Here is a 23,872-nt window from a genome sequence, read left to right as displayed (position 1 = left end):
AAAAATGTGGCAAGTATCTGTTTCAGAGGGAGTTTTGAAGACACATTTGAAACATAGGGCCTCTACATTCTACATTGAAAAGGATAATGTTTTTCATACTCAGAAGTGGTTTTTCAGAGAACAGGACTGGTAGGTAAAAGGACTGGAGTCCAAACCTTTTGCCCTTTGAGAGTGTCCGGGGGTAACCCACTTGGGGACTGGAAGACAGCTATGTTTTCCTTTCTCTCCAATCCACAAGTTCGAGGGGCCGGGCTGTGTGTGTATGATCTCCTGGGGGTTGCCTCGCTCTTGTGAGGATTGCGGGTAGATGCTTGACAAGTGCCAGCTGTGGCCTCATCCCTTCCTCACTGGTGCCAGTAGGGAGGAGGCTGGGGCTCTGTGTCTGGGAGCCAGCAATCCGAGGGTCATCTTCTAGAGAGCAGGCTTAGGTCAGGAAGGACAGTGGCCCATGGCAACCTTGGAGGACTCAGCTAGAGCGAATCTGACGTCTCTTGTGGAGGAAAGAGTCAGGCATGAGGAAACCAGGCTGCCCTGGGTCCAGGGCAGGAGCTCTTGGCGACTCATTTCAGGCTAGCAGTAGCACAAAGACGAAGCCTTGGGAACTGCTCTGAGTTATGCCAAGAGCTCATTTTCCAGGCTAAGAAAGCCCAACCACGAACCTAGGATTTAGGGGCCTCAAGAGAGACTGCACCGGGTCTACTGGCCCAGGCCAGGCAAGTCTGGGATGAGAAGGAAAGTCAGAGAGGAAATCTCCGGAGTGCTGGGGTCACAGCTGGTCCCCAAAGTTCTAGTATTTTAAGCCTACTCCAGCCTGGTGGTGGTGGTGCACTTATTTAATCCCAGCACTCAGAAGGCAGAGGCAGGCAGATCTCTGTGAGGTTCGAGGCCAGCCTGGTCTACAGAACAAGTTCCAGGACAGCCAGGGCTACACAGAGAAATCCTGTCTGGAAAAACAACAACAAAAACCTACCGAAGGTGGGAAACAGCATACAGCTGCTTTTATTTTCTCTCTCTTCTTTACTTCTTGCTTATAAAAGTAACCTATGCAGTGAGCAGCCCACACTGCAGCAGTTGCCAAAATTATGGGGAAACGCTGGGCTCCTTGGGAACCACAGTGGTCTCCTCCTCAGAACCTGAAGACACTCCTGATGATCCATTGTCTTCTGGGCCGTCAGTATCTGGGGAAAAGGCAGATAGGTCAGGTTGGTAACAAAGAACAAAGGAGGGATGGGAAAGGCTGGCCCTGGGCTCCCACTGTTCTGCTGTAAGCTGAGAGCCACTCGCCCCAGCCTCTGAGGGGTCAGTAAAAGGCCAGGTGTCTTTGTTAACTGACTTAAGGATTGCCACACTGGGGACACCATTCCTAAAAAGCCCCAAGCTCAAGGTCACAAACACTTCTTGTGTCGTTTCTAGGAAACAGCTGAGTAGGACGCTGCAGAATTGCCACCGCCTGGCCAGGGGTGGGGCAGAGGCAGGAAGGTCTGCATATGGGAACAGGGGACAGGAAGTCGTCCACTGGTGAAGAGCACGTGCCCAGCAGCACCCGGAAGGGGTGGCATCGTTCCTTTGTATTTCGTCTGAAGAAGTGAGTTTTGTTCCAGTTCTCCCAGAAGCCGTAGTGCTTCGGAGCCTGAACTCACACAAGAAGCAGTAGGAGGTCTCCCGTGGTTGGAAGGGACCGACATGATATCTCTATAGCCAACTGTTCTTGTTCCCAGCCACAGTCAACCTGTCTCCTTCTGTGCAGGTTGCCTCAGGGTAGTGACTCCAAGATCAGCCTCCCATGGGTCTTGGAGACCCCATCCTCAACCCCTGTGCTGGTGAGAACCAAGTGGCCAGATAGTAAGGCACTCTTAGAGAGCCCTCAGTGCCCTGGCCGTGAATGGGAGCCTGAGGATCCTTACGGTCTCCAAAGAACTCCAGGCTTGTAGCCACGGCCACTCCATGTTGGCTTCCTTGAGATTGTAGCCCCTGGGGTGGGGATGGGCAGTGGGACTATGGAGCTTTATGACCTTCGGCCGTCCCATTCAATTTCTACGGCAGGATTCCCTGCCCGGCCCAACTAACTTTTGGTAACACCAGAGCTTCCTCTCCTTCCTCTTTTGGGTGAGGCTGATCCTAAGGGGCCACCTGTGCCTTGGCAGAAAATGGCGCCCCAAGACTATAGCTTTTCTCAGCCCCACCATCTCAGGGCCTGGCAAGTGCTGCTTCTGCCGGAAATAGATCGGCTCAGTTGCCTTCTTCCTGCCACAGGCATCCCTAAATGTGTGCTTGAGTTGCAGTATGTCCTGCTCCAAGCCTAGTGGGGAGGGAAAACTGCTTTAGACTGACACACACTCACCTCCTAGGGAAAAGTCACACGAAGGGACAAGAGAAACAATGACAGAGATGCTCACATAGACGACAACCACACACAGGACACAGGAATGGGCGCAAAACGCACACACACAGACAGCCAGGTTGGGGAACTTGCAGCTTCACCCAGGAAGGTGTCTTGTCCTCCTCCCCGGGCCACCAGGTGCTGTTGGCCTAGGGCTCTCCTTCCAGCTCTGGTGACTTTTGAGAACTCTGCGTCCAGGCAAGTGGGTCAGAACCTCGATCAAGTCTCAAGCCTCTGTCCCTTGTTAAGCACATCTTGTGGCCGTCGGCCCCACTCTCTTTCCCCACCTCAGCACTGTCCACAATGTCCTGACGCTGAGTACTGCAAGCTTGGCCACTTGTTCTCCTCCAGTCTCTGGAATGCTCAGAAACCAGCCTTCTTTGCTTGTCCCCAACCAACCCCTCTGCTCCTGCCACCTCACTGCTCCCAGGGAGGCCCAAGGACACCACAGGTCCCAGGAACATGGAACCAGCCTGAGCTGGGTGTAAAGAACGGGACAGTACGTTGTCACCATCCTCCACCCACTGCCCACCCTGTCACACTGGAGGAAGGGGCGCAGCCATGGTGGAGCGGTGAGTAAGGAGAGGCTAATGCTGCCCGTTGCCGCCCATCATCTCTGTAAACGAGAGGAGAGGGCACTGAGCTTTCCCCGTAAGCCTTGTGTCCTCATCAGCCTGAAACTTCTAAGGGTCCTCCATGGACACCTTCTGAAAGTCCCCTGGAGCGCTGTTCTGTCCTTTGTGGAGGCTTTGGTGAGGGTGAGACTCAGGGAGACAGGGAGGAGAGTCCTCCAGCTCCTGCTGGCCCAGGGCCCTGTGAGAACACGGCTGCAAGTCTACAAACATAGGCAAACTAGCTGACGGAAGAAATGAAGGCACTCTTTGTTCCTGCTGTGAAATGCTTGTGGAACATGTGGACGGTGGACCAAGAAGCCCAGGCCTTTGGAAACACCATATGTGGCCAAGACCTTGAGAGCGGTCAGCAGCCTCTGGGATGCAGTGCAGGGCGGCAGGCCCACCTAACCTCCGACACCCCTGGGATGAAGCAAGGCAAGCACTCCATGCAGAAGGGGCTCTCTATGAACTCTAAGGGGCAAGGCTACTGGGCAATACCCCAGGCTAAGTCAGGGTCCCAGGCTCTTCAAGGAGTGCCCGGCCAGCACCTGTAACTCCTGTGCCCTCCACCTCCCACCTGTGCTCAGAGAAGCAGAGCAGCATCGATCAGGAAGGCAAAGGGAGTGGCAGGGGCTCTTAGAATGGGAACCAGATGCCTGTGGCAGCTCTGAGAGGGACCAGGCATCCTGGAAGGGCAGCGCCAGCTACGGGAGCCTCACCCGGGTCCAGCTTGCTGCGCTTCTGCTCAGGCTCCTGGAGGGCTGCTTCAATGGCCCGCTGAGCCTCAGGGTGAGTCTTGAGGAGGGCCTTGGCCAAGGTGGCAGGGCCTGGCACGCCCAGGGACATGATGCAATGGACTCCTTTGCGCTTGGCCCCAGCCACTTTGGGGCTGTCTTTGGAGGCTGTCAGCAGGACCAGCTTGGAGAACTTTCTTGGCTTCCTGGGGGCTGCTGGGACCACATCTGTGCCAGGCTGAGGAGTTGGCTCCTGGCTGGCCTTCGTGTTCTCACCCTCCTGCTCACTGGGCTTGGGCGGGGGCATTCCAGGACCAACAGCCTGGCCCTCAGGCCTGCTCAGCCCCGGTAGATAGGCTTCTCCTTTTCCTCCTCCTCCCTGGCCAGGAACCTGGGAGTCCAGGGGCTCTGTCCTAAGACGGGAGGCAAAGCAGTCAGTGGAGTATGGGGTGCTACCAAGTGGATCTGCAATGTAGCTTGGGGTGATGGTGGGAATGAGCGAGTTCACTCTTCACCAGTTTACTAACTTGTATGTCCACGAACTCAGTCCCCTGCCCCCAGTGATAATATACTTCACATCTAAAAAATATATATTTTTCACAAGGTAATTTCCCCATTAGTCCATTAGTCAAAAGAAAAAGGTCCCCTGTGCTACGTAAATGCCAGAAAAGAAAATACACACGAGCTGGGCTTCCGTGAAGCTCAGTGGTAGTGCAAAAGCTTAGCATGTGACAAGGTCCTGAGTTAGGTCCCCAGAACCTCAAAGTAAGTTAAGCCACAAGCAAATAAGATTAATACAAATCACTAGAATAAAACCAAGCATAATACAATTTAGGACCAGGCACAGTGGTACATGTCTTCAAGCCCATCACTTAGGAAACAGAGGCAGGAAGATGAGTTTGGGGCCTGCCTGGACTATAAAGGGAGTTCCAGGACAACCAGGACTATACAACAAGACCTGTCTCCTGCCCGGCCCCTCAAAGCCTTCCTTCAGGCTGGGGATATAGTTCAGGGACACAGAACTTGTGTAGCATCTGAGTGGTCAGCCCTCAACATGGGGGTGCGGGGAGGGGAGATCTTGTTTCAAACGTAGAGACACAATACAAGTTGACAAAGACACGACCCAGAGAGCTGGGGACATGGCTCAGTGAACAAAGTCTTGCTATGTAAACATAAGGACCTGAGTTTGGATACCCAGCATTCATTCATGTAGAAAGCCCAGTGTGAGAGCCTCTGTAACACCCTAGTACTTGGGGGAGGGGAACAGAGTCAGGTAGACCCCAGGGGATGGTTTGCCTGCCAGTCTAGCCAAAAGAGGGAACGCTTGGCTCAGTGAGACCCTGTCTCAGAAAATACCGAGTAGAGGTAGAGGAAGATACCCAATTTGAACCTCTCTGACCTGCCCATGCACAGGAGCACACCTGAAAACACATTGCACATGGCATTTCCCATGTATACACACTATTCCACATAACAGAGGGACCCAGAAACCTCTTGGATGAAATGGTATGCGGAAGAGGTCAGGCACCTTGCCCACTGGCCTCCTTATCCAAGTCCAACACAAAGCAACCTGGGTCAGGGATGAGATCTGAGGCCAATCTTGACCTTCTTTGCTGGAACCCAATGACCTCCCTCCCCAGTATTCCCATCATCCATCATCCCACCTGTGCCAAGGGTGCGAACCAGAACTGCAACCCAGGTTCACCGGACAAAGGCCAATTCCAAAAGAGAAAAGCCAGCTATGAAGAAAACTGCTCAAGAGTGTGGTCCTACCTTAAGGTCAGGGTTATAACACTAAGAATAAAATAAATATCCACAAGCCCACAATGATAACAATACCTGAATATATACTGGAGAGGGCCCAAGTCTTCCTCATGAATTCCAGGGCTGGGGATATAGTTCAGAGTGCCTGTCTAGCATGCACAAAACTATGGGTTCGAGTCCCAACATCACGTAAACCTTTTACAGGAGCACATGCCTATAGTCTTAGCACTTGGGAAGTAGAGGTATGAGGATTAGGGGCTCAAGGTCACTCTTAGCTACCCACAAGGTTCAAGGTCAGACTGGGCTAAAAGAATTCAAGCTAACAGAATTCTAAAGAAGATGCTCCTCCCTAAGGTCGACCTCCCCTCTCTTTTAGTGACTCAGTCCCCAGGAAGTAAGAATAGTGACTATTCAGTGGAACTAACTGGCATCCACCACCTCCACCAGCTGATCAAAGTCACCACTATCTGTGATGGTCACAGAACTGAGGTGCCTGTGCTGTGCTGTGCTGGGGAGGCCCTTCACCTCTGCGGGAGGAAATCTCAACCCAACATATGGGTTGCTCTACAGAATGCTTGCCTAAAGCCCTCCAAATCTGCCTGTGGTCTGAAGCGACTTTAGGGTGATGGTGGGAATGAGTGAGTTCACCATCATCCTGATTGTTTTTTAAAGACTTATTTCTATTATTTTTAGTTTCTCGTACGTGTGTCTACTCTCGTACGTGTGTCTGAATGAGTGAATGCCTTCTGTACAGGCACCCTCTGAGGCTAGAAAAGGGTGTCAGATCCCTTGGAGCTGAAATTACAGGCAGCTGTGAGCTCCCCAACACGGGTGCTGAGAACCCAACCAGGGGCTTCTGAAAGAGCAGCAAGTGGTCTTAACTGCCGAGCTGTCCATCGAGACCCATGTTCTTAAATTGTAATGTCTGTGAACTCACTTTTTTTTCTAATAGCCACATATTTAACATTTTAAAAGATAAGATACACTTACTCAACAAAGTAATTTTTTTTATTAGTCTACTATTCAGAGAAAAAAAGTCTCAGACCAGACTTCTCACATATGAGGAGGAGGCAGGAGAATCAGGAGTTCAAGACTAGCCTGGGCTACATGAGACACTGTAAGTAAATAAGTAAGTAAGTAAGTAAATAAACAAACAGAAGCCAGGTGTGGTGGCTCATACCTTGAATCCCTGCACTCAGGAGAGTGAGGCAGAAAGACTGTCATGCATTCCAACTTCCAGGAGGAAAAAAAAATATATGTGTGTGAGTGTGTGTGTGGGTAAGGAGATAGTTCTGTTGATAAGAGCACTTACTGCACATGCCAAGGACCTGAATCCAAGTTCCCAGCACCCGTGTAGAAGCCAGGCCTGGCCAAACATATCTGAAACCAAGTACTGGGAAGTACAGACATTCAGATCCCTGGAGCTTGTTGGCCGACCAATCTGCCTAGCCAAGATGGTGAGCTTCTGGTTCAAGTGAGATGCTTTGTCTCGAGGTAATAAAGTAGAAAGGGAAGGTGTGGGAGGGGGGAATGACACACAGTCAATATCCGTCTCTGGCCTATGCACATGGAGAGGCACTTGTCCATCCTCACACACATTCTACGCATACCCACACACACAAATTATCATCCCGCCCAAAAAAAAAGGTGAAGCAAGGGTCGGTGTAGCCCAGTTGAGAGTTTGCCTACATTATTCAGTCCCCAGCCCTGCAAAGCCAAGCAGCTCTCATGACCTTGGTCACGATTAAGGATACCCAAAGAGCAAAACTGGCTCAAGATCCAAGAGCATGCAATGAGCAGGAGTCTTTCACGCATCACCCAGTCTGTGAGAGCCAGGATAATGAATCCTGAGAGGCCCAGGTCCTACCACCTAGCAGCTGGTTTGGTGGCATACACCTATATTCCCAGCAGTGGGAAGGGTAAAGCAGCATTGGGGGTTCAAGTCAAACCTACTTATCGAGAACCTGTCTCCAAAACAAGGGTTATCAAGATCACTCAGCAGGTAATGGTGATTTCCTCAAGACCTGTGTTCCACCCCAGGATCCCCATGGTAGGAGAGAGCCAGTTCCCACAAGCTGTCCTCTGACTACACATTGCTGTTCCAAAAAAAAACAAAACAAAACCAAAAATGACAAAGATCAAACAAAAGAAACAGGGCTGGATTCGTGGCTCAGGGGTCAGAGGCTCCCTGCTCTTCCAGAGGACAGGAGCATCCACATGGTGGCTCACACACCTGTAGTGCCTAACGGATATGACGCCCCCTTCTGGCCTTCACAGGTACTGTACACATGTGGCACACAGATAAAATAAAAACAATGAGAGAGAGAGAGAGAGAGAGAGAGAAAGAGAAAGACAGACAGACGTGGAAGTGGAAGCAAAGAGTAGGAAAGGTTAGGCTGGAGGCAGGGTTCATTAGTTGGTAAGGGGCTTTGAAGACTGAGGAAGGGCATGCCAGCCAAACAAGGCAGGCTGCTTCTAGAAGAGGCAAGAAGCAAGTAAGTGTGTCTTTCCTAAAGCCTCGGGAAGGAACACAGCCCTGCTCACACTAATAACAAACACCCACATCAGCCTTCCGGCCTTTAAAATATATGAGAATAAAGCTGTGTTGTTTTTAAGTCACCAAATTGGTGGCGACTGTCATTAGGGTGGCCGTGGAACGCTCAAGGTCCAAACTCTTACTGACGAGGCTCTGGAGGCTTGGAATTTCACCTGTTATCTTGGGGTGAGCAACAGAATTACCTTCATTAAGGTGACAGTGAAACAGTAACGTCCTGACTGGAAGGACAGGCCCCTTATCCTCTCGGGGCTGGTTTGAGCTGTGTAATGGGAGTTGCTAGCATCAGGTGAAGGGTAAGCACGGTGAACTCAGGTTACCAACAGCTGTTCCCATAGTCAAGGTCCTGCACAGTCATGGAGAGCTGTGATTGGACATAAGACCCTGGGGTGTGCAGGACATAGCCCACAGGGAGACGGAAGAAAACAGCAGTAACCCTCCCCAAGGATTAAGAATTGAATAACATGCAGAATAGAGCAAAGCCTCCCCATGTGGGGTCCCAAATAAGGGCATCTCCCTTCCCTCATCACCATGACTCAGAATGGTCTCTTCACCACCCTTGCCCAATAGGTCTTGTACCTAATCCCCGCCCCCCCCCCCCCCCCGCTCCCTGCTTCCCTCCAACCATTGTCCCTCACCCCAGCCCCCAGCCCTCAAATTCTGGGACAAGGACTCCCAGGCCTAATGCAACAAAACTGCAGAAGTTAAGCATGGGCGTGTACCGACCGGTCAGAGCAGACACCGACTAGGGTAGGGGCGCGTTGGGGGTTGGGGGTGTCCAAGGTTGGGACCTCCAGGGTGTTCAGAGGTAGGGTGGGTTTGTGAAAGGTAAGCATGGAGAAAGGAAGCGCCTCGCGGAGAGCCGGCAAGAAGGCGGTCTGAATTTGGGGGGCAGAGCGAGGGACCCTTCCCTAGCACCGGTCCCGGATTCCGGGACAGCCATGCCCGGACTCGCTTCCGAGCCGGGACCCTCCCGCCCGCTGGGGGCCCGTCCTCACCGAAGGCAGCAGGCCCTACCTCTTGGACGACGGAGCCGTGGCGGGTCCCTCAGCCTCAGTGCTTCGGGCCCCCGCCTTGGCTCCCGCCGTCACCTCAAGCTAGGGTCACGGGGCGAGCATGCGCAGTAGGGCCGTGGTGGGGACCCATTCCTTGGACGAATTCCGCCTATCCAGATATTACCTTTGCAGCGGCTTGTTGAACGCTGGATCAGTCGGCGTGAGGGGCGGGTCCGTTACCCTCGAAGGGGGCGGAGTCAGTAGAGATGGAGTGTTCAGGGTGCAGCAACCTGGGTTTGGGATCCCGGGTATGGTTTTTTGACGTCTTTCCACTCATTTCACGCAGTATTTGACTCTGACTCCCTGAGGAAGAAGCCGGGACATTCGTTTAAAGGTTTTCGTATGTTCCATTGAGGGGAGGGAAATGTTTTCCTCTTCATTTGAGCTAACTGGATTATTATTCAAGCATTTCTAACTGCGCAGCATCCTTTGTCAGCAGCCCAGCCCTCACCCATTGATACAGCCCTTGCCCATTGGCCCGGCCTTTACCATTAGTTCAGCCCTCGCCCCTTGTAGTCACCGCCTGCTGGAATATCCTTGGCTCTTTCGTAGCACCTTGTCCCAGCAACCGAGCACTGTGGCCGTGGAGACACGGATGGCTCAGGTCGCTGCTTTCTTGCTGTCTTTTGCGTGCTCCCGTATCCTGACATCCTGGGGTTGTCTGGAGCCTCACCCACCTTCAGGAGGCTCACCACCTTTATTGCCGCATGACCCCGGCTCGGCGGATCCTTGTGTCCTATCCTCCCTTCTGCTTCCTTTATCTCTTTGGCCCCATCCTTTCTCCCGAGCCAACGTCATTTCCTGGGCATTCTCTAGTAACTGAAGGGCCTTCGTGAATTACGTCATTTGTAATCGATCGTAATCTTGGTTGTTTCTAAATTCATTATGTTATAAATGTTTTCTATATAAATCACTGATGTCAAGTCTTTGCCTCAAAAGAACAAAACAAAGGGGGCTCCTTTAGATAGCTGGGCTCAACCAGAAAGCTCAGTCTATAAAGCATTTGCTGCCAAGCCTGTCCTACCCAAGTTTAATTCCTGAGATCCACATAAAGGTGGAAGGAGAGAAATGCCTCCACAGAGTTATCTGATATCCACACACAAGCCCATGACCACACATAAAAATAATTAAGGGCTGGAGAGATGGCTCATTGGTTAAGAGCACTGGCCCCCCTTCCAGCACCCATAAGGCAGCACACAGTGATCCGTAACTTCAGTTCTGGGGCATCTGAAGCCCTCTTCAGGCCTCTATGAGCACCAGGCAGGTGGTGCACAGACAGACATACATCCAAGCAAAACACCTAACACATAAAAATAAACAAGTATGAAATAAATATTGTGGAAGCTATTTTCAAAACATAGAACCAGTAAAGATCTTGCATTTAAAAAAATTAATTAATACTCCAGACAGTGGTAGGGCACACCTGTAATCCCAGCATTCAGGAGGCAGATCTCTGCGAGCTTGAGGCCAGCCTAGTCTACAAAGTGAGTTCCAGGGCAGAGAAACCCTGTCTCAAAATAACTACAATAATAATCAACAAAAACAGAGATAGCAGGATTAAGAGTTCAAACCCAGGGCTGAAGGGATGGCCCAGAGGTTAAGAGCACTGTCTGCTCTTCCAGAGGTCCCGAGTTCAGTTTCCAGCAACCACATGGTGGCTCACAGCCATCTATAATGTGGGCTGGTGTCCTCTTCTGGTGTCCAGGCAGAACATTGTAAACATAATAAATAAATCTTTAAAAAAAAAAGTTCAAAGCCAGCTCTGACTACATAGGAAGCTGCTTTAAAGGAAAAAATACAAAACATTGAGACGGGTGACGCTTCACAATCCCACAGTCAGCTCTGTGCTCAGCTCTCTGCTGGTACAGAAACCAACATTTGAGTAGCCAGGGACCATCTTTACACAGGGCACAAAAACGTTAGTCCAACGCTGCTCTCCACCACTCCCTCCTACAGACCCTAGCCTAGGCTCTAAATGTCATGGCATACTGGAGCTGTGTAGCCAGCATTTGCTACTTGTGGGTTCTTTAGTCTACCCTTCTCCACTCCTTTTATTTTATTCTTTCAAACCCCTAAAACTAGATAAGAGAGAACAAAGGATAGAAAGGACAGGAAAGAGGTCCCTGAATAAAGTCAGGGGTTGAAAAGGGGGCAAAGTTATCACCAGACTGCTTCCCGCTGATTAGGGGCATCAAGCTCCTTGGGCCAAGTTTGATTTTTGACATTAGGAAATCAAATTTCTTCTTCTCGCTGTTTCTTCTCTGCATAGGACTACTTAATCAACCATGACCAAAAGTGAGCAACAACCAACCAACAACCCAACAACCTCTCAGGGCCCTGCTGTTTATACACCCTCTGAATGGTTCTCAGAATTCCAATTGCAGAGCTTTCTGCAGCTGGCAAAAGCAAAGTCACATAATGCTAGCACTTGGGGAGGCAGGTTAGCCAAGGCTACACAGAGAAACCCTCTCCCACACAAACAAACAAACAAACAAAACACATATTCTTATAATATTTCTGTGGTGTTTGGTTTTGGTTTTTCGAGACAGGGTTTCTTTGTGTAGCCTTGGCTGTTGTGGACTCAACTTTGTAGACCAGGCTGGCTTGGAACTCACAATGCCTCCCTTTGCCTCCCAGAGTGCTGGGATTACAGTTGTGTGCCACTACACCAAGTATTATTTCTATGTTTTTAAAGAAACCAAAATTCCAAAATCCTCACTAAAGAGCTGTCCCTGCCCTCATCTAGAGGCCCATGCTGCCTCTTCTCTAAGGAAGGTTGTTGGGAGAATTTTTGGTTTTCTTAAAAACCCATTATGTTATGTGAACATATTTTTTATTGTTGGTGGGGGTTTTTTTGTTTGTTTGTTTGCTTGTTTGTTTGTGTAATCTCAGGTGTAGAATAGAGGGTTCCTCCAGATTGTCCGAAGCAGCTATGACTGGACTTGCTCCAAGGAACTCAATGCTCCTTATCAGCAAGAAGTCTAACAATAGCGATGCCCCCTTTCCACTCCAACCTTCTTTCTCTCCTGCCTAGTGTTGGGGAGTTGGAAAGGATAGGGGTGGGGTAGGGAAGTAGAAGAAAAGAACCCAATAAATAGAGTAGCCAAACGTTCTGGTTACAGAGGGTGTGATTTTTACCCACTGCATCTGGTCCTCCCCTTAGTAGAGAACCTTCTCCAGATTCAACCCCTTATGTCCTCCTGGCCATGAGCTGTCCCATGGGAGTCCACCCTGGAGTCTATTCTCCCTGCCTGCCCTCTCTTGATAAGGCACCATCAGGAGGACCCGCCCTGGGGATGATTCCTTCTGGCTGTACCCTTTTGGGCAACCTGCTCTCACTCTGACAAATGGCAAACTGCTCGGTTACAGTGGTTACTGTTATCAGTAGCTGAAAATAAAACTCCAAAGGCTACTTGCTCTGCCTATCACTTTTCCCCAGAAATGGTTTAGTAAAGCAAAGTGCTTTCTCTGAAGACTCGTGACAACGATCCGTTCTGAGGTTGCCTCTAAAGTGTAGTAGCTTTTGTTTTTCCCTGTCTCTGAAGTAAATGTTCAACCAAGTGCTCCTGGCTTCTGAGTAACATGCCAACTCCCTAAGGAGCCTCTTTGGGGTTGAGCACAGAATTAGATTTGAACAAAAGATGAAGGCAAAGGCTTAGAGCACAGGCTGAGTGCCAAAACCGGCCAGAGTGAGGGTCAGGAACCCCATGACATCACCGTCACCACAGAGGATTTAAGAGGCCTCATTTGTGTAAATGAGCCTGAACATGGGGAGCTCTGCAGCCCTACTTGATGCTCACGATAATGCCTAGAGTGGCTCTCTTTGCCTGAAAAGCCGTGGCCTTGGAGCTCAGAGCTCCGAGCCACAAAGCATGGGAGGCTCCCTGAAAGAAGTGAGGGTTGGATCTAGGACAACAGTGTCAGGGTGCGAGCTGGAGACAGACTGCGACACTGCCATGGAGAGGCCAGGATCTTGCTGTTAAGGAGTTGGGGAAGGGAGCTTACCTTGTCCTTTGCAGGGTAAGGGTGTAAAGGGGTGAGGATTCAAGGAGACCCAAAGATATGCCTTGGATTGTGTAGGTATAATATCTTGTGTACTGTATGGATTCTTCACCTGTCAATAAACAGCTGATTGGCCTATAGCCGAGGCAGGAAATAGGAGGGAGGAGTTACAGTAGAGAGAGTGAATGCTGGGATAGAGTGAAATATTCGGGGAATTCACCCCAGACACTGAGGAGGGCAGATACATGAAACCTGAGCAGAGGTATCCAGCCACCACATGGCAGAACTTTTTTTTTCCTCATTTATTTTATGTGTGGCAGAACTTAATAAAATAAATGGGATAGTAGTTATGAGCAAGTTGGGGAACATGCCCAGCTATATTGGCCTAGGCTTTTGTAAACATAGATAGATAGATAGATAGATAGATAGATAGATAGATAGATAGATAGATGAGTGTTCTATCTGCATACACACCCGCTTGCCAGAAGAGGGCATCAGATCCCAATATAGATAGATGGTTGCGAGCCACCATTTGGTTGCTGGGAATTGAACTCAGGACCTCTGGAAGAACAGACAGTGCTCTTAACCGCTGAGCAATCTCTCCAGCCCTCATGAATATATTTAAGTCTCAGAGTCTTTATTTCTGAGAACAAGGACATGGGTGAAAAGCATGGTTTACAGGGAACATCTGTCTACAGGACTGGATCACAGGGACCCTAGAGAAGACCAACAGCCTGTGAAGCAGAAGAGCACAGACAGAGGTGACTGCGGAGATTCTGCCATCCAGGGCCCAGGAGCAGCGTCCAGGGGCTGTTCACTCCAGAAAATTCCCTCTCAGGTATTTCTTTGTTTGTTTTGAAACAGGGTTTCTCTGTACAGCCTTGACTGTTCTGGACTTGCTTTATAGACTGGGCTGGCTTTGAGCTCACAGAGCTCTACCTGCCTCTGCATCCCCAAGTACTGGGATTACAGCCCTGCGCCATGGCGCCTGGCTGTTCTACAGTTCTCTAGGTAATCCAGGGTGGCCCAGAACTGTCCATCCTCTTGCCTTAGCTTCCTGAGTTTACAACCTGAGATTACAACCACATCTGGCTTTAGTGGTTTTGTTTGTTTGGTTGGTTGGTTTTGTTGTTTTGAGACAGGGTTTCTCAGTGTTGCCTTGGCTGTCCTGGAACTCACTCTGAAGACCAGGCTGCCCTCAAACGAAAGGGGTTCATCTGCTTTTGCCTCTCTGATTCTGAGGCCAGCCTGGTCTACCTAGAGTTGTAGGCCAGTAAAGGCAACAGAATGAGACAAGGTTTTTGTTTTGGTCTGCTTTGTTTTGTTTTTTAAAGGGTCAGCAAGATGGCTTAGTGAATAAGAACACTTACTGACACACCTGACAACCTGAGTTTGGTCCTCTGAACTCATGTGGTGGAAGAGTGACTCCAGCTCTCAAAAAGCTGTTCTCTTTGCTGTACACACAGGCTATGGTATATTCAGGAATATACACACTCTCTATTTCTATAAGAAAACATGCTGTGATTGGCAGCCCTAAGTTATTTGTTTAAAAAAAAAATGCTAACTTGTACAAAGAGAAAAAGCAAATAATTAAAAAAAAAATAGGTCAGTGAGTTAAAAACTCTTTAATTTTTATCTGAATCAAGTGGCACAAGACTGTACTCCTAGTTATTCAAGAGGCTGAGGCAAGAGAATAACAAGTTCATGGTCAAACTGGAGACATGTAGTGATACACTGTGTCAAAAAGTTTAAAAAAAAAAAGGCTAGCTCTGATGGAGTGAATGAAAATGAGGACCTGATCAGTCCTAGGTACGGTTAAGGAGCTTTTTATTGTAGGTTTGAGGGAGAGAACAGCCAGAGGCATCTGAAGGGTCCAGACTGAACCTAACCAAGAGAGGAGAGGGGGTTGAGACAAGAGAGAAGGGGAGGGAGAAGAGCCGAGAGGTCAAGAGAATGAGGACCAGGAGCACTAAGACAGCTTGTGGCCAAAATAGCTAGGCTCTACAGGAAGCAGAAGTGCAGAGCGGAGCCAGGACTCTGTAACAGGTACTTGTGCCTTAAGAGCCTGACAGCCTGCATCCTGGGCTACATGAAATTCTGCGTAAAAAAAAAAAAAAAAAAAAAAAAATATATATATATATATATATATATATATATATATATACACACGCACACGCGCGCACACACACACACACACACACAGCATAGTGGTAAAGCATTAACACTTAACCTTTGGCTTCATGAGACCCTGTTTTAAAACAAAATCCAGACATACAATAAAAAAGGAAGTGATATTACCAGTATGCTTGTGTGGGAAAATCAAGGCTACACCAGGTAGTTTATCCCCACCACCGCCGCCGTACCCATTTTCATCTTGATTTCTTTTTTTGCCGTACGGCCCATCACAGTGTTGTTATGAGATAGTTTTCTGGGTCCAGCCCTCTCAGGAACAAGTTCCATCTTGCTGACAGGGTCAAAACTGAGTTCTTAGCCAAATGTGGTGGCGTAGGTCTGTAAAGCCAGCACTCCGAGGCAGAGGCAGGCAGATCTCTGTGAGTTCGAGGCCACCCTGGTCTACAAATGGAGTCCAGGACAGCCAGGGCTACACAGAAAAACCCTGTCTCAAACAAACAAACCAACAGCTCATATTCCCATGCCCGGTAACCCGACTGCTTCTTCAGAAGTTCCATGTTTGTATGCTAACCAATAAAGGAGGTAAAGAGGAACGCTGCCATTACCTAAAACTAAGGCACGCAGGTTGGAAACGTGTTGCCTGTCTTGACTTAAAGCTTGCCCACTCCTTTGTTCCCTTATCATTCTAAATTCCAAGCCAAAGTCCAAGAGAGGACTGCAAAGAGCCGAGTCGGGGGTCCTGAAAACCAGGTGACCTGGAGAGGCGCAGTCACCTCCGTTTACTTCCTTGCTCAATCCCTTGTGTCAAAATATGATTGGTTAATAATACAGCAGCCCACCCCGCTCGCTCCTGTTCCCATACATTAAAGACGCTGTACAACCTCCCGGTGGGACCGGGTCAGATCCGGAACTGGCTCCCTCCCCGCGCAGAAAATAAAGCTTTCATTTTAAGCGTCTCTCAAGTTGAGTTTTCCCGGCGTCCTCCCCGAACCCAAACGTGTTATCCTAGTATGGTGGCTTACGCCTGTAATCCTAGCACTTGGGAGGCCAAGGCAGGAGGTGTGTGAGGCGTGTGAGGTGTGTGCTAGGCTCCTATCAAGCACCGGGGCAGCAGGGACACTGCCTCAAAAAAACAAAACAAGCGACGGTGAGGGTCTCCGGGACACGCAGCTTGGTGCTCCCGCCTGCATGGCGGCGCACGGGCGGCCGGAGAAGCTGTGTCTTTGTTCGCGAGCGCCCAGGTCAGCGGTTTGGGAGCCTCGGGCCAGCCCGCTCCGCCCGGCGGGCGCCCTGGGTCCCTGAGTCCTCCGGGCGGCGGGTAGGCAGCTGCGGGGCCTGGGCTTCCGCTAAGCGCTGGAGGAGGAGCAGCAGGGGCGCAGACACTGCTCTCGCTGGAATCCATTAGGCCAGGAAGATTTGCGGGGAGAGGAAACTTGGATATCCTGGGGAGGACAGGCGTGAGGGGGATACTTCCTGGAGATGGGCCCTGCGAGGCAGGGTCTCCCAGTGTGGAAAGTACCTCTCGTTGCGTCAGCCAGCTACCTGGAATAGTAACCTGGCATTTTCTCGTGCAGCTGCTATGTTACCAGTGTGAGTCCACTGAGAAAGAGCATGCTCCCAGAGTGGGTTTGTTACTTCCCTGTGGGCGGAAAGCGATGACAGAGTTAGTCCCCAAGGCTCAAGAAAATGTCAGGGTGATGGAGCCTCCACTGTCTTCTTCACGTGCAGTGCTGAGACCCCCAAAGGCAGCCACATTGGGTTTTAAGCCATAGGAACCATCTGGAAACAGCCTGCTTCCAGTGGAGGGGCCACGGCCAGCCTGCCCACACAGCTCTGCACTAAGCCGGTTACATGCGTTAGGAGGAACCGGAACAAGGTTCAAGGTTACCAGTTCCTGCTGTGTGAACACTGTTCTCTGAGCATAACAGCCATTGCCATCCTTTTAAGATGCACTTTGATCAGTTTCTATGTGCATTTGAGTGCGTCACTAGGAATCAGACTATGGTCCAGCAGTACCAGCTCTTAACTGCTGAGCCATCCTTCCAGCGGCTGTTTGTGTGGCTTTTGAGACAGGGTCTCGATGTATAGCTTCATTGGCCAGAAACACACCAAGCAGACCAGGCTGGCCATGAATTCATAGCGACCCACCTGTCTCTGTCTGCCAAGTGCTAGGATTAAAGGCGTACACCATTATGCCTGACACCATTGCCATCTTGATCAGAGCAGCTACGACGTTCCCCAGAACCCTCAAGCTAAGATCTGAGCCTGCTGTCCCTTCCTGTCAGCTGTTTTTGTTTGCTTGCTTGCTTGCTTGCTTGCTTGCTTTGGGATTTGGGAGACAAGGTTTTCACTGTGTGGCCCTGGCTCTCCTGGAACTAACTTCGGTAGACCAGGCTAGCCGAGAACTCACAGAGATCTGCCTGACACTTCCTCCCAAGGGCAGGGATTAAAGGTATATGCCACTACCACCCGGCTGTTTTTTGTATTTTGAGACAGTGTTTGTCCATGTAGACCAGGCTGGCCTCAAACGAGAGAGAGACAGGGAGAGAGATCTGCCGCGCAGCTGGAAAATCATCATCAGTGTTGCGGTGAGACATTTCTGTCGTGAGGCTGTTTGGGGGTCACCCACGCTCCCATAAGTAACCCCTCATCCACACTCTGTAAATAAGCTCAATAAACTGGTTCACCAAATTATTGGAATGGACTTTGGTAGAATTGTTACTTTGGCATTTCATTGGTGCCTATTTGGGACGAGTAAACTTTGTTTTTGTCTACTCCGGAAAGTTCATGCAACACTCCCTGTCACAGATCACCGTCCTCTCAGCATGAAGTAGTGTGACTTGAGTCTATAAACAAAGAAGAGGGGAGGGCAGAGCCACCCGGCAGGCAGCAAACAGGTATGTGCTTCCGTGTCTTCCCCCTCACTTATTTTTTTGTTCTTATGCATTACTGAGGCATGGTATGTGTGTGCACACACATGTATGAGCACATGTATAGGCACCCTGGGGGTCAACCTTGGGTACCATTCCTCAGGTGTAATCCACTTTGTGATTTTTTTATTTTTTTCAAATGTTTTACATTTATTCATTTTTACAAGGTCAGAGGGTAGTTTGTGGAGTCACTTCTTCCCTTCCTGTGTGGGTCCCTGAAACTGAACTCAGCCTGAACTTAGGCTGTTAGCAGGCTGCCTAACCCACGGGGCCGTACTGCCTGCCCTCTTTGCTGAGACAGATCTCTCACTGTTATCTGAAGCTTGCTGATCAGGCTAGGCTGGCTGGTTATTAAGCCCCAGGGATCTGCTGTCTCGACCTCCCAACTGCTGAAATTACAAGCGGGCCCCACCATGTCTGGCTTTTTACTTTTTACTTGGGTTTTAAGGATTGAACTCGGGTCCTCATGTTTGCCCCGCAAGCACTTTACTGACTGAGCTGTTTGCCCAGCCTCTCCTTCTACTTTTTGTAAAGACATTAGTCACTGGATTTAAGGTCTGACCTAAACTCATGATGTCTTCTCAAGACCCTTAATTATATATGTTTATATACATATATATTGTTTTCTTAATTATATCTGCAAAGCCTACTATCTCAGACCAGACTGCATGTCTGGGTGGACAGGACATTTTGAGCAAGACTGTTCATACTGCTGTACTGCATGAGACAATTTTTCAAATGAAAATAGATAAACCATTTTGGAGGCTGGAGGACGGCTGGAGGGGCAGCTGTCACTTGGGGCCAGTGTGGGTGTAGGTGGTGGCAGCTGAGAGCCACAGAGAAGCAGGCTGAGGGTTGGCTGCCAATCTTCTGACCTCTGTGACGTTATGGCCCATCCAAGTGGGGCTGATGGGAGCACGTTTGGGGAGAACAGAACATATGTCTCATTCAAGACAAATTTTATCTATTGTTATTACTGTGTGTTTGCATAATGTGCTCCAGTGCCTGTGGAGGCCAGAGGACAGTTTGTGTGAGTTGGCTCTCTCCAGCTACCATGTGGGTCCTAAGGATCAAACTCAGGTGGTCAGGCTTGGAAACAAAGCAGGCCATCCCTCCAATCCCTCCTTTTTCTTTGTAGAAAGAAAAAAGAAAAATGACTAAGAGGTCCTGGGATGTAGGACAGTCCTGGGATGCGGCACATGTCTGCACAAGGCCCTGGGCTCAATCTCCAGCACGCTTCCCGCAAGTAAGGACCAAGGGCTTGAGTATGTTTTCTTCAGGGAAGATAAGAAAATCTTCAATTACTGCATGTAGACTGCCAATCAAAGCTATTATGGGAGGGACTGAAGAGATGGCTCAGCAGTTGAGAATACTTGCTGAGCTTCCAGAGGGACCCAGTTTTCCCCATCACCCACGTTCGGATCCCAGATGTTAGGATTCAAAGCTTTTTTCTGGCCTCCAAGGGCACCAGGCACATTTGTGGCAAGCAAACATACACGTAGGCAAAATACTCATCAAATAAAATAAATGCATCTTAAAATCAAAACAAAACGTTACAGTGGGTTATGGGCTGGGGCGTGGCTCTCCAGGAGGAAGGCACTCAAGTGCCTAGTGTACACGTGGCCCTGGGTTTCAGGCTTAGCCTGAGGAGGGGGCTGGGGGTTGGTCTGGTACTATGTATCTAAATCTAATTACTGGCCCCCAGACAAGCACATGCTCACCTGTCTTTGTTGTGTAAACCCAGCTCTAGCTAATTTAAAGTTGATTGGTTAATAAAAATGCTGAAGCCTGTGGCTAGGCAGAAGAGAGGTAGGCCGAGTTTAGGTTCTGGGGCTTGGAGTCAAGAGACCACAAGGACGAAAGGAGAGTAGCAGAATATGCAGCAGGAAGTGAGTGTGGCCGTGAAGACAGACTGATGGAGCAGAAGGCGCCCAGGAGTCACCACATTGGCAAGTGATTGGCTATTATGTGGGTTTTAGCAGTATTAGATTAGAATAGTCAGAATCTGCCCAGCACAGTGCCTACAGCTTAATTATAAATCATAGTCTCTCTGTGATGTTACTTTGGTAGCTGTTGGGGTTAAAGAGAACTGTTGCTTTATCAACTAATATCATGTTAATTAATATACAAGAGGGAAAGAGAAAGGGAGAGAGAGAGATTGTATCGTTTACATCTGCTGAAATGGCTACAATAAAAAACAAAAATTATGAAAATGGTCATGTGAGCCAACAGTTCTCCTATTACATATAAGAAGTAAAAAATATATCAAAATGTAGTATCACACACTGTCATCCCAGTACTTCGTAGGCAGAGGCAGGTGGATCTCTAAGTTCAAGGCCAGCCTTGTCTACAGAGTGAGTTGTAGGAAAACCAGGTCTACATGGAGAAAGCTTCTCTCACCCCTCCCTCCCCAAGTAACCCCCCAATAACTAATAATAAAAAAGATGAAATGTTTTCTGTGTATTTTAACACCAAACCATACACTAGAACATCACTCATAATTTAATGTATTAACAAAAATTCAAAAGTATAATAACCCCCTCTGTAGACAAGCAGCCCCACTCCTGTTCTGATACTGGGGGCCGAATGCTTGTTTTTGCTTACTTGATGAGCTGCCTCTTTCAAGGTGAAACTGCACGTGCACTTGGTTACTGATCTCGGTGTTTGCTTTCATCCTTTCTGTGTTTTCTCCTTGGTGCTGGAGACCAAACCTTGTGCGTGCTAGATGAGCTCTATCCCTGAGCCCCAGCCTCCAGCCCTGTGGCATTGCTTGGAAACAGTTTAAGTCATTTCCCCCCTCACCCATGCTCTTAGCACTACTGCCTAACGTGATGTGACAGAGCCAGCGACGGGGGGCCCTCGTCGGAATCAGCACAGTGCTCAGTGCTGCCTGGACTTTCAGCTTCCAAAGCTGTGATCTAGACAAACGTTGTTACAAAGGGAGGTTGCTTCTACTATTTCATTATACTAGAGAAACAGAAGTAATAGACCTTCATGTTTTTTGCTTGTTTATTTGTAGCGCTGGATGTAAAATGTGTTTAGAAGGCAAGAGCAGAGTAGTAGTTTGTTTACCAGTACCAGGGTTGTTTTACCTCTAGCCTTCTTAGAGATGGAGATGGGTAAGTGGACTTACGTAATGAGTTCACGTGGATACTTCCAGTTCTAACTAATGTTGCCAGATTTGTTCCATTCTTCCATCTCTGTAACTGTCTTCCCCAACTATAAGGAACCTGCTTTCCACATCCCCAATACACTTCTAATTTGCTAGAAATATAAAAAAGTAGCTTTATAATTGTACCCAATTCTGGGAGGGGCATGGGGAAATGCTTATGAATTACAGTTCCAGTTCTGTATTTTTTTTTTTTTGTCTTTCTTAAGGCTGAGATACATTCAAAATATTGTATTTGAAATTTGTTCCGTAGGAGCAGAGGTAAGTACCGCTATGCCTAACCTCACACAGATATTTATTGTGTTCCTATGTTTTTCAGTCTCTCCTTGGAGGCTGTAACTCCGGGTGGCATGGTGCTGGCTTTGATGAGGGTGCTCAGTCTTTGATTGCGTCACAGCTTGGTAGACAGTAATGCTGAGAACATGTGATCTCTAAAAAATGAAATCTAAGCTGGGTGAGATGGCACACGCCTTTAATCCCAGCACTCAGGGATGCAGAGGCAGGCAGATCACTGTGAGTTCCAGGACAGCCAAGGCTATGAAGAGAAACAGTGTCTCAAAAAAAAAAAGCAAACAAATAAATAAACAAAACAACAACTCCCATTAATCCTGATGACCTGAATTTAATTCCCAGCACAACATGGTTTAGGATGAAAACCAACTCCTAAAAGTTGTCCTCTAACTTCCACATGCATGAATAATCATGCACACTACACTAAATAAGTAGGCATGAAAAACAAACAAACAAAAAAACAAACTGGCACTGAGCCTGAATCCTGAGTTTGATCTCCTCAGATCCATACGGTGAAGGAAAGAAACTGCAAATCCACGGAACTGCTATGCTTCCACATGTAATACACATACAATAAAGGAAACTGTAATAAACATTTTTAAACTAACAAAAACTAGGCTGAACTCAAACCTTCTGTGTGACCCAGGCTATGTTGGACCTAGGACCTTCCTGCCTCAGTGCCCTCAGTGCTGGGATTACATGTGTGGTGTGAGCCATCCTGGGCTCTGCCTTCTACTTCTCTTCCTTTCATTTTAAAATATTATCATCTTCTGTAGTCCAGGCTGATCTAGAACTGACTCTGTAGCCCAGCCTGGCTTTGAACTCATGGAAACCACCACTTTGTCCCCTGTCCTACCTCCTCCGTGTGGAGATTACTGGAGTGAACCTACAAATATCTCAGCCTCAACTTTGGAAGACTCTGCCATCTCTGAATACTTCTACCCTGGGACCAAGTCTCCAATACAGGAGTCTTTCAGGGAACTCATTTAAATGACATCCAAACCAAAGCAATAAAGGTAAACTAGAGTCCTTACAGCAAAGAAACTTGGCTGAGATGACTGTAGCAGGTAGCTTGTCTTTCCTGTTTTGTGGGTTCTTCTTTTTTCCCACCCTTTATGCCCCGGCATACCCACTATCACCAGGGAGAAGAGAAAAATGAATAGAAGGGAGAGAGATCCCTGAATCTAATTTCTTTCTTGATTCTTCTTTGAGCATTACTACTAACAAACCGCAGCCCCTCCCCCAACAACCACAGACCCCACCTATGGGGGCTCACCTATGGGTGACATTCAGCAAGGGCAAGTTTGTTACAAAGTTATTGGCTAACTAGTTTAACATTGAGCAAACTATCTATAGACCTAAGGAAGGTTAGGTGTTTTCTGTGTCATGAAAGTTCTATGACAAGGTTGGTGGGCTGCCCAGCACAGATGCCCCACTCTGAGATAAGATACCTTCCCATTCTTGTTTTCCACTCCTTGGGTAGGGAATCTTATGACCTTGTTTCTGGAATTGGTGACCTATGGCCTAGTTCCTGGTGACCTTGGGGTGGGGTCACTAGTTCCTGGTGACTTTTGGGTGACCTTGTTTAGGCCTAGTTCCTGGAGACCTTTGGGGGTGTCAGGCCTGGTTTTCTCAATACCATCCCTCTGACCTCTACAGGAACTGTACTCACGCCACTCTGAACAAACATGCATACATATAATTTTTTTTTTTGCATACATATAATTTTTAACACAATAATAAAAAAAAAAAAAAAAGAAAGAAAAGAAAGAAATGTGCTGGGAGTGTAGCTTGGTGGTACATCCCTTGCTACCAAGGATGAGGCCCTAGGATCAATTCCCAGCACCACACTACACCACCCAGGAAATAGTACAGAAAAGGAAAATTGTTATTCCTGACACATTCCTTCATGCACATGGCACAGATTCTACAGGTGAAAAGATCTCACTTATCTAGTCTCTTTACCCAAAGGTGAAAGAAAGTATTTCTTAGTGGGCTGCCAGCTCCATTTCAGCTAGGTCTATGGAGGTGAAAACTGGGGACACTACAGTAGACTGGTTTGGTTTTTGCTTCAGAAGCAGGATTCAAGTGCTTCCTGAGGTGTCAGGAGGCTTGACTCTGAAACACCTCCTTCTGACAGCGGTGCTATAGCGCTTCAGCCAGCGGTCACAGGGAAGATGTAAACCTGCTGAGCCATCGCCGACCTACACAGGCAGACAAAATGGCGACTGTGCCCCGCGGAGGTG

General features: G+C 48.7%; 1 protein-coding gene and 1 long non-coding RNA gene across 4 annotated transcripts; one reads left to right on the top strand and one right to left on the bottom strand.

Annotated features, from left to right (window-relative positions):
• Positions 1 to 971: 971 nt before the first annotated feature.
• Positions 972 to 9,359, bottom strand: Flywch2 (FLYWCH family member 2). Of its 3 annotated transcripts, none has more exons than XM_021632467.2 (3): positions 9,226 to 9,359; positions 3,714 to 4,141; positions 972 to 1,178 (listed from the first exon to the last, which is right to left on the bottom strand). In XM_021632467.2, exons 2-3 carry the CDS (start codon positions 4,033 to 4,035, stop codon positions 1,081 to 1,083), a joined length of 420 nt encoding a protein of 139 aa, XP_021488142.1. In that variant the 5' UTR covers positions 4,036 to 4,141; positions 9,226 to 9,359; the 3' UTR covers positions 972 to 1,080. The 3 variants fall into 3 exon arrangements, with proteins under 3 accessions (XP_021488142.1, XP_021488143.1, XP_021488144.1); XM_021632468.2 differs by lacking the exon at positions 9,226 to 9,359 and adding an exon at positions 9,064 to 9,212; XM_021632469.2 differs by lacking the exon at positions 9,226 to 9,359 and adding an exon at positions 9,045 to 9,187.
• A 6,822-nt stretch (positions 9,360 to 16,181) lies between these two features.
• LOC110545974 (uncharacterized) lies at positions 16,182 to 22,670 on the top strand. Its single transcript, XR_002476282.2, has 6 exons — positions 16,182 to 16,477; positions 17,748 to 17,824; positions 18,045 to 18,133; positions 19,305 to 19,412; positions 21,545 to 21,596; positions 22,403 to 22,670. It is a non-coding gene; the product is annotated as an uncharacterized LOC110545974 (long non-coding RNA).
• Positions 22,671 to 23,872: the final 1,202 nt, after the last annotated feature.

Source organism: Meriones unguiculatus, chromosome 11 (assembly GCF_030254825.1).
Source record: "Meriones unguiculatus strain TT.TT164.6M chromosome 11, Bangor_MerUng_6.1, whole genome shotgun sequence".
Classification (NCBI taxonomy): Eukaryota; Metazoa; Chordata; class Mammalia; order Rodentia; family Muridae; genus Meriones; species Meriones unguiculatus.
The sequence above is the reverse complement of the archived record's forward strand: the minus strand, read 5'-3'. Positions and strand labels throughout refer to the sequence as shown.

Bases quoted from the DNA above. Each gene is read 5' to 3' on its own strand.
- Flywch2 (XM_021632467.2), bottom strand. From the start codon at position 4,035: ATGCCCCCGCCCAAGCCCAGTGAGCAGGAGGGTGAGAACACGAAGGCC. The intron at 1,179-3,713 runs GTGAGGCTCCCG...CCTTTTCCCCAG, and splicing joins GCGCAGCAAGCTGGACCCGG to ATACTGACGGCCCAGAAGAC.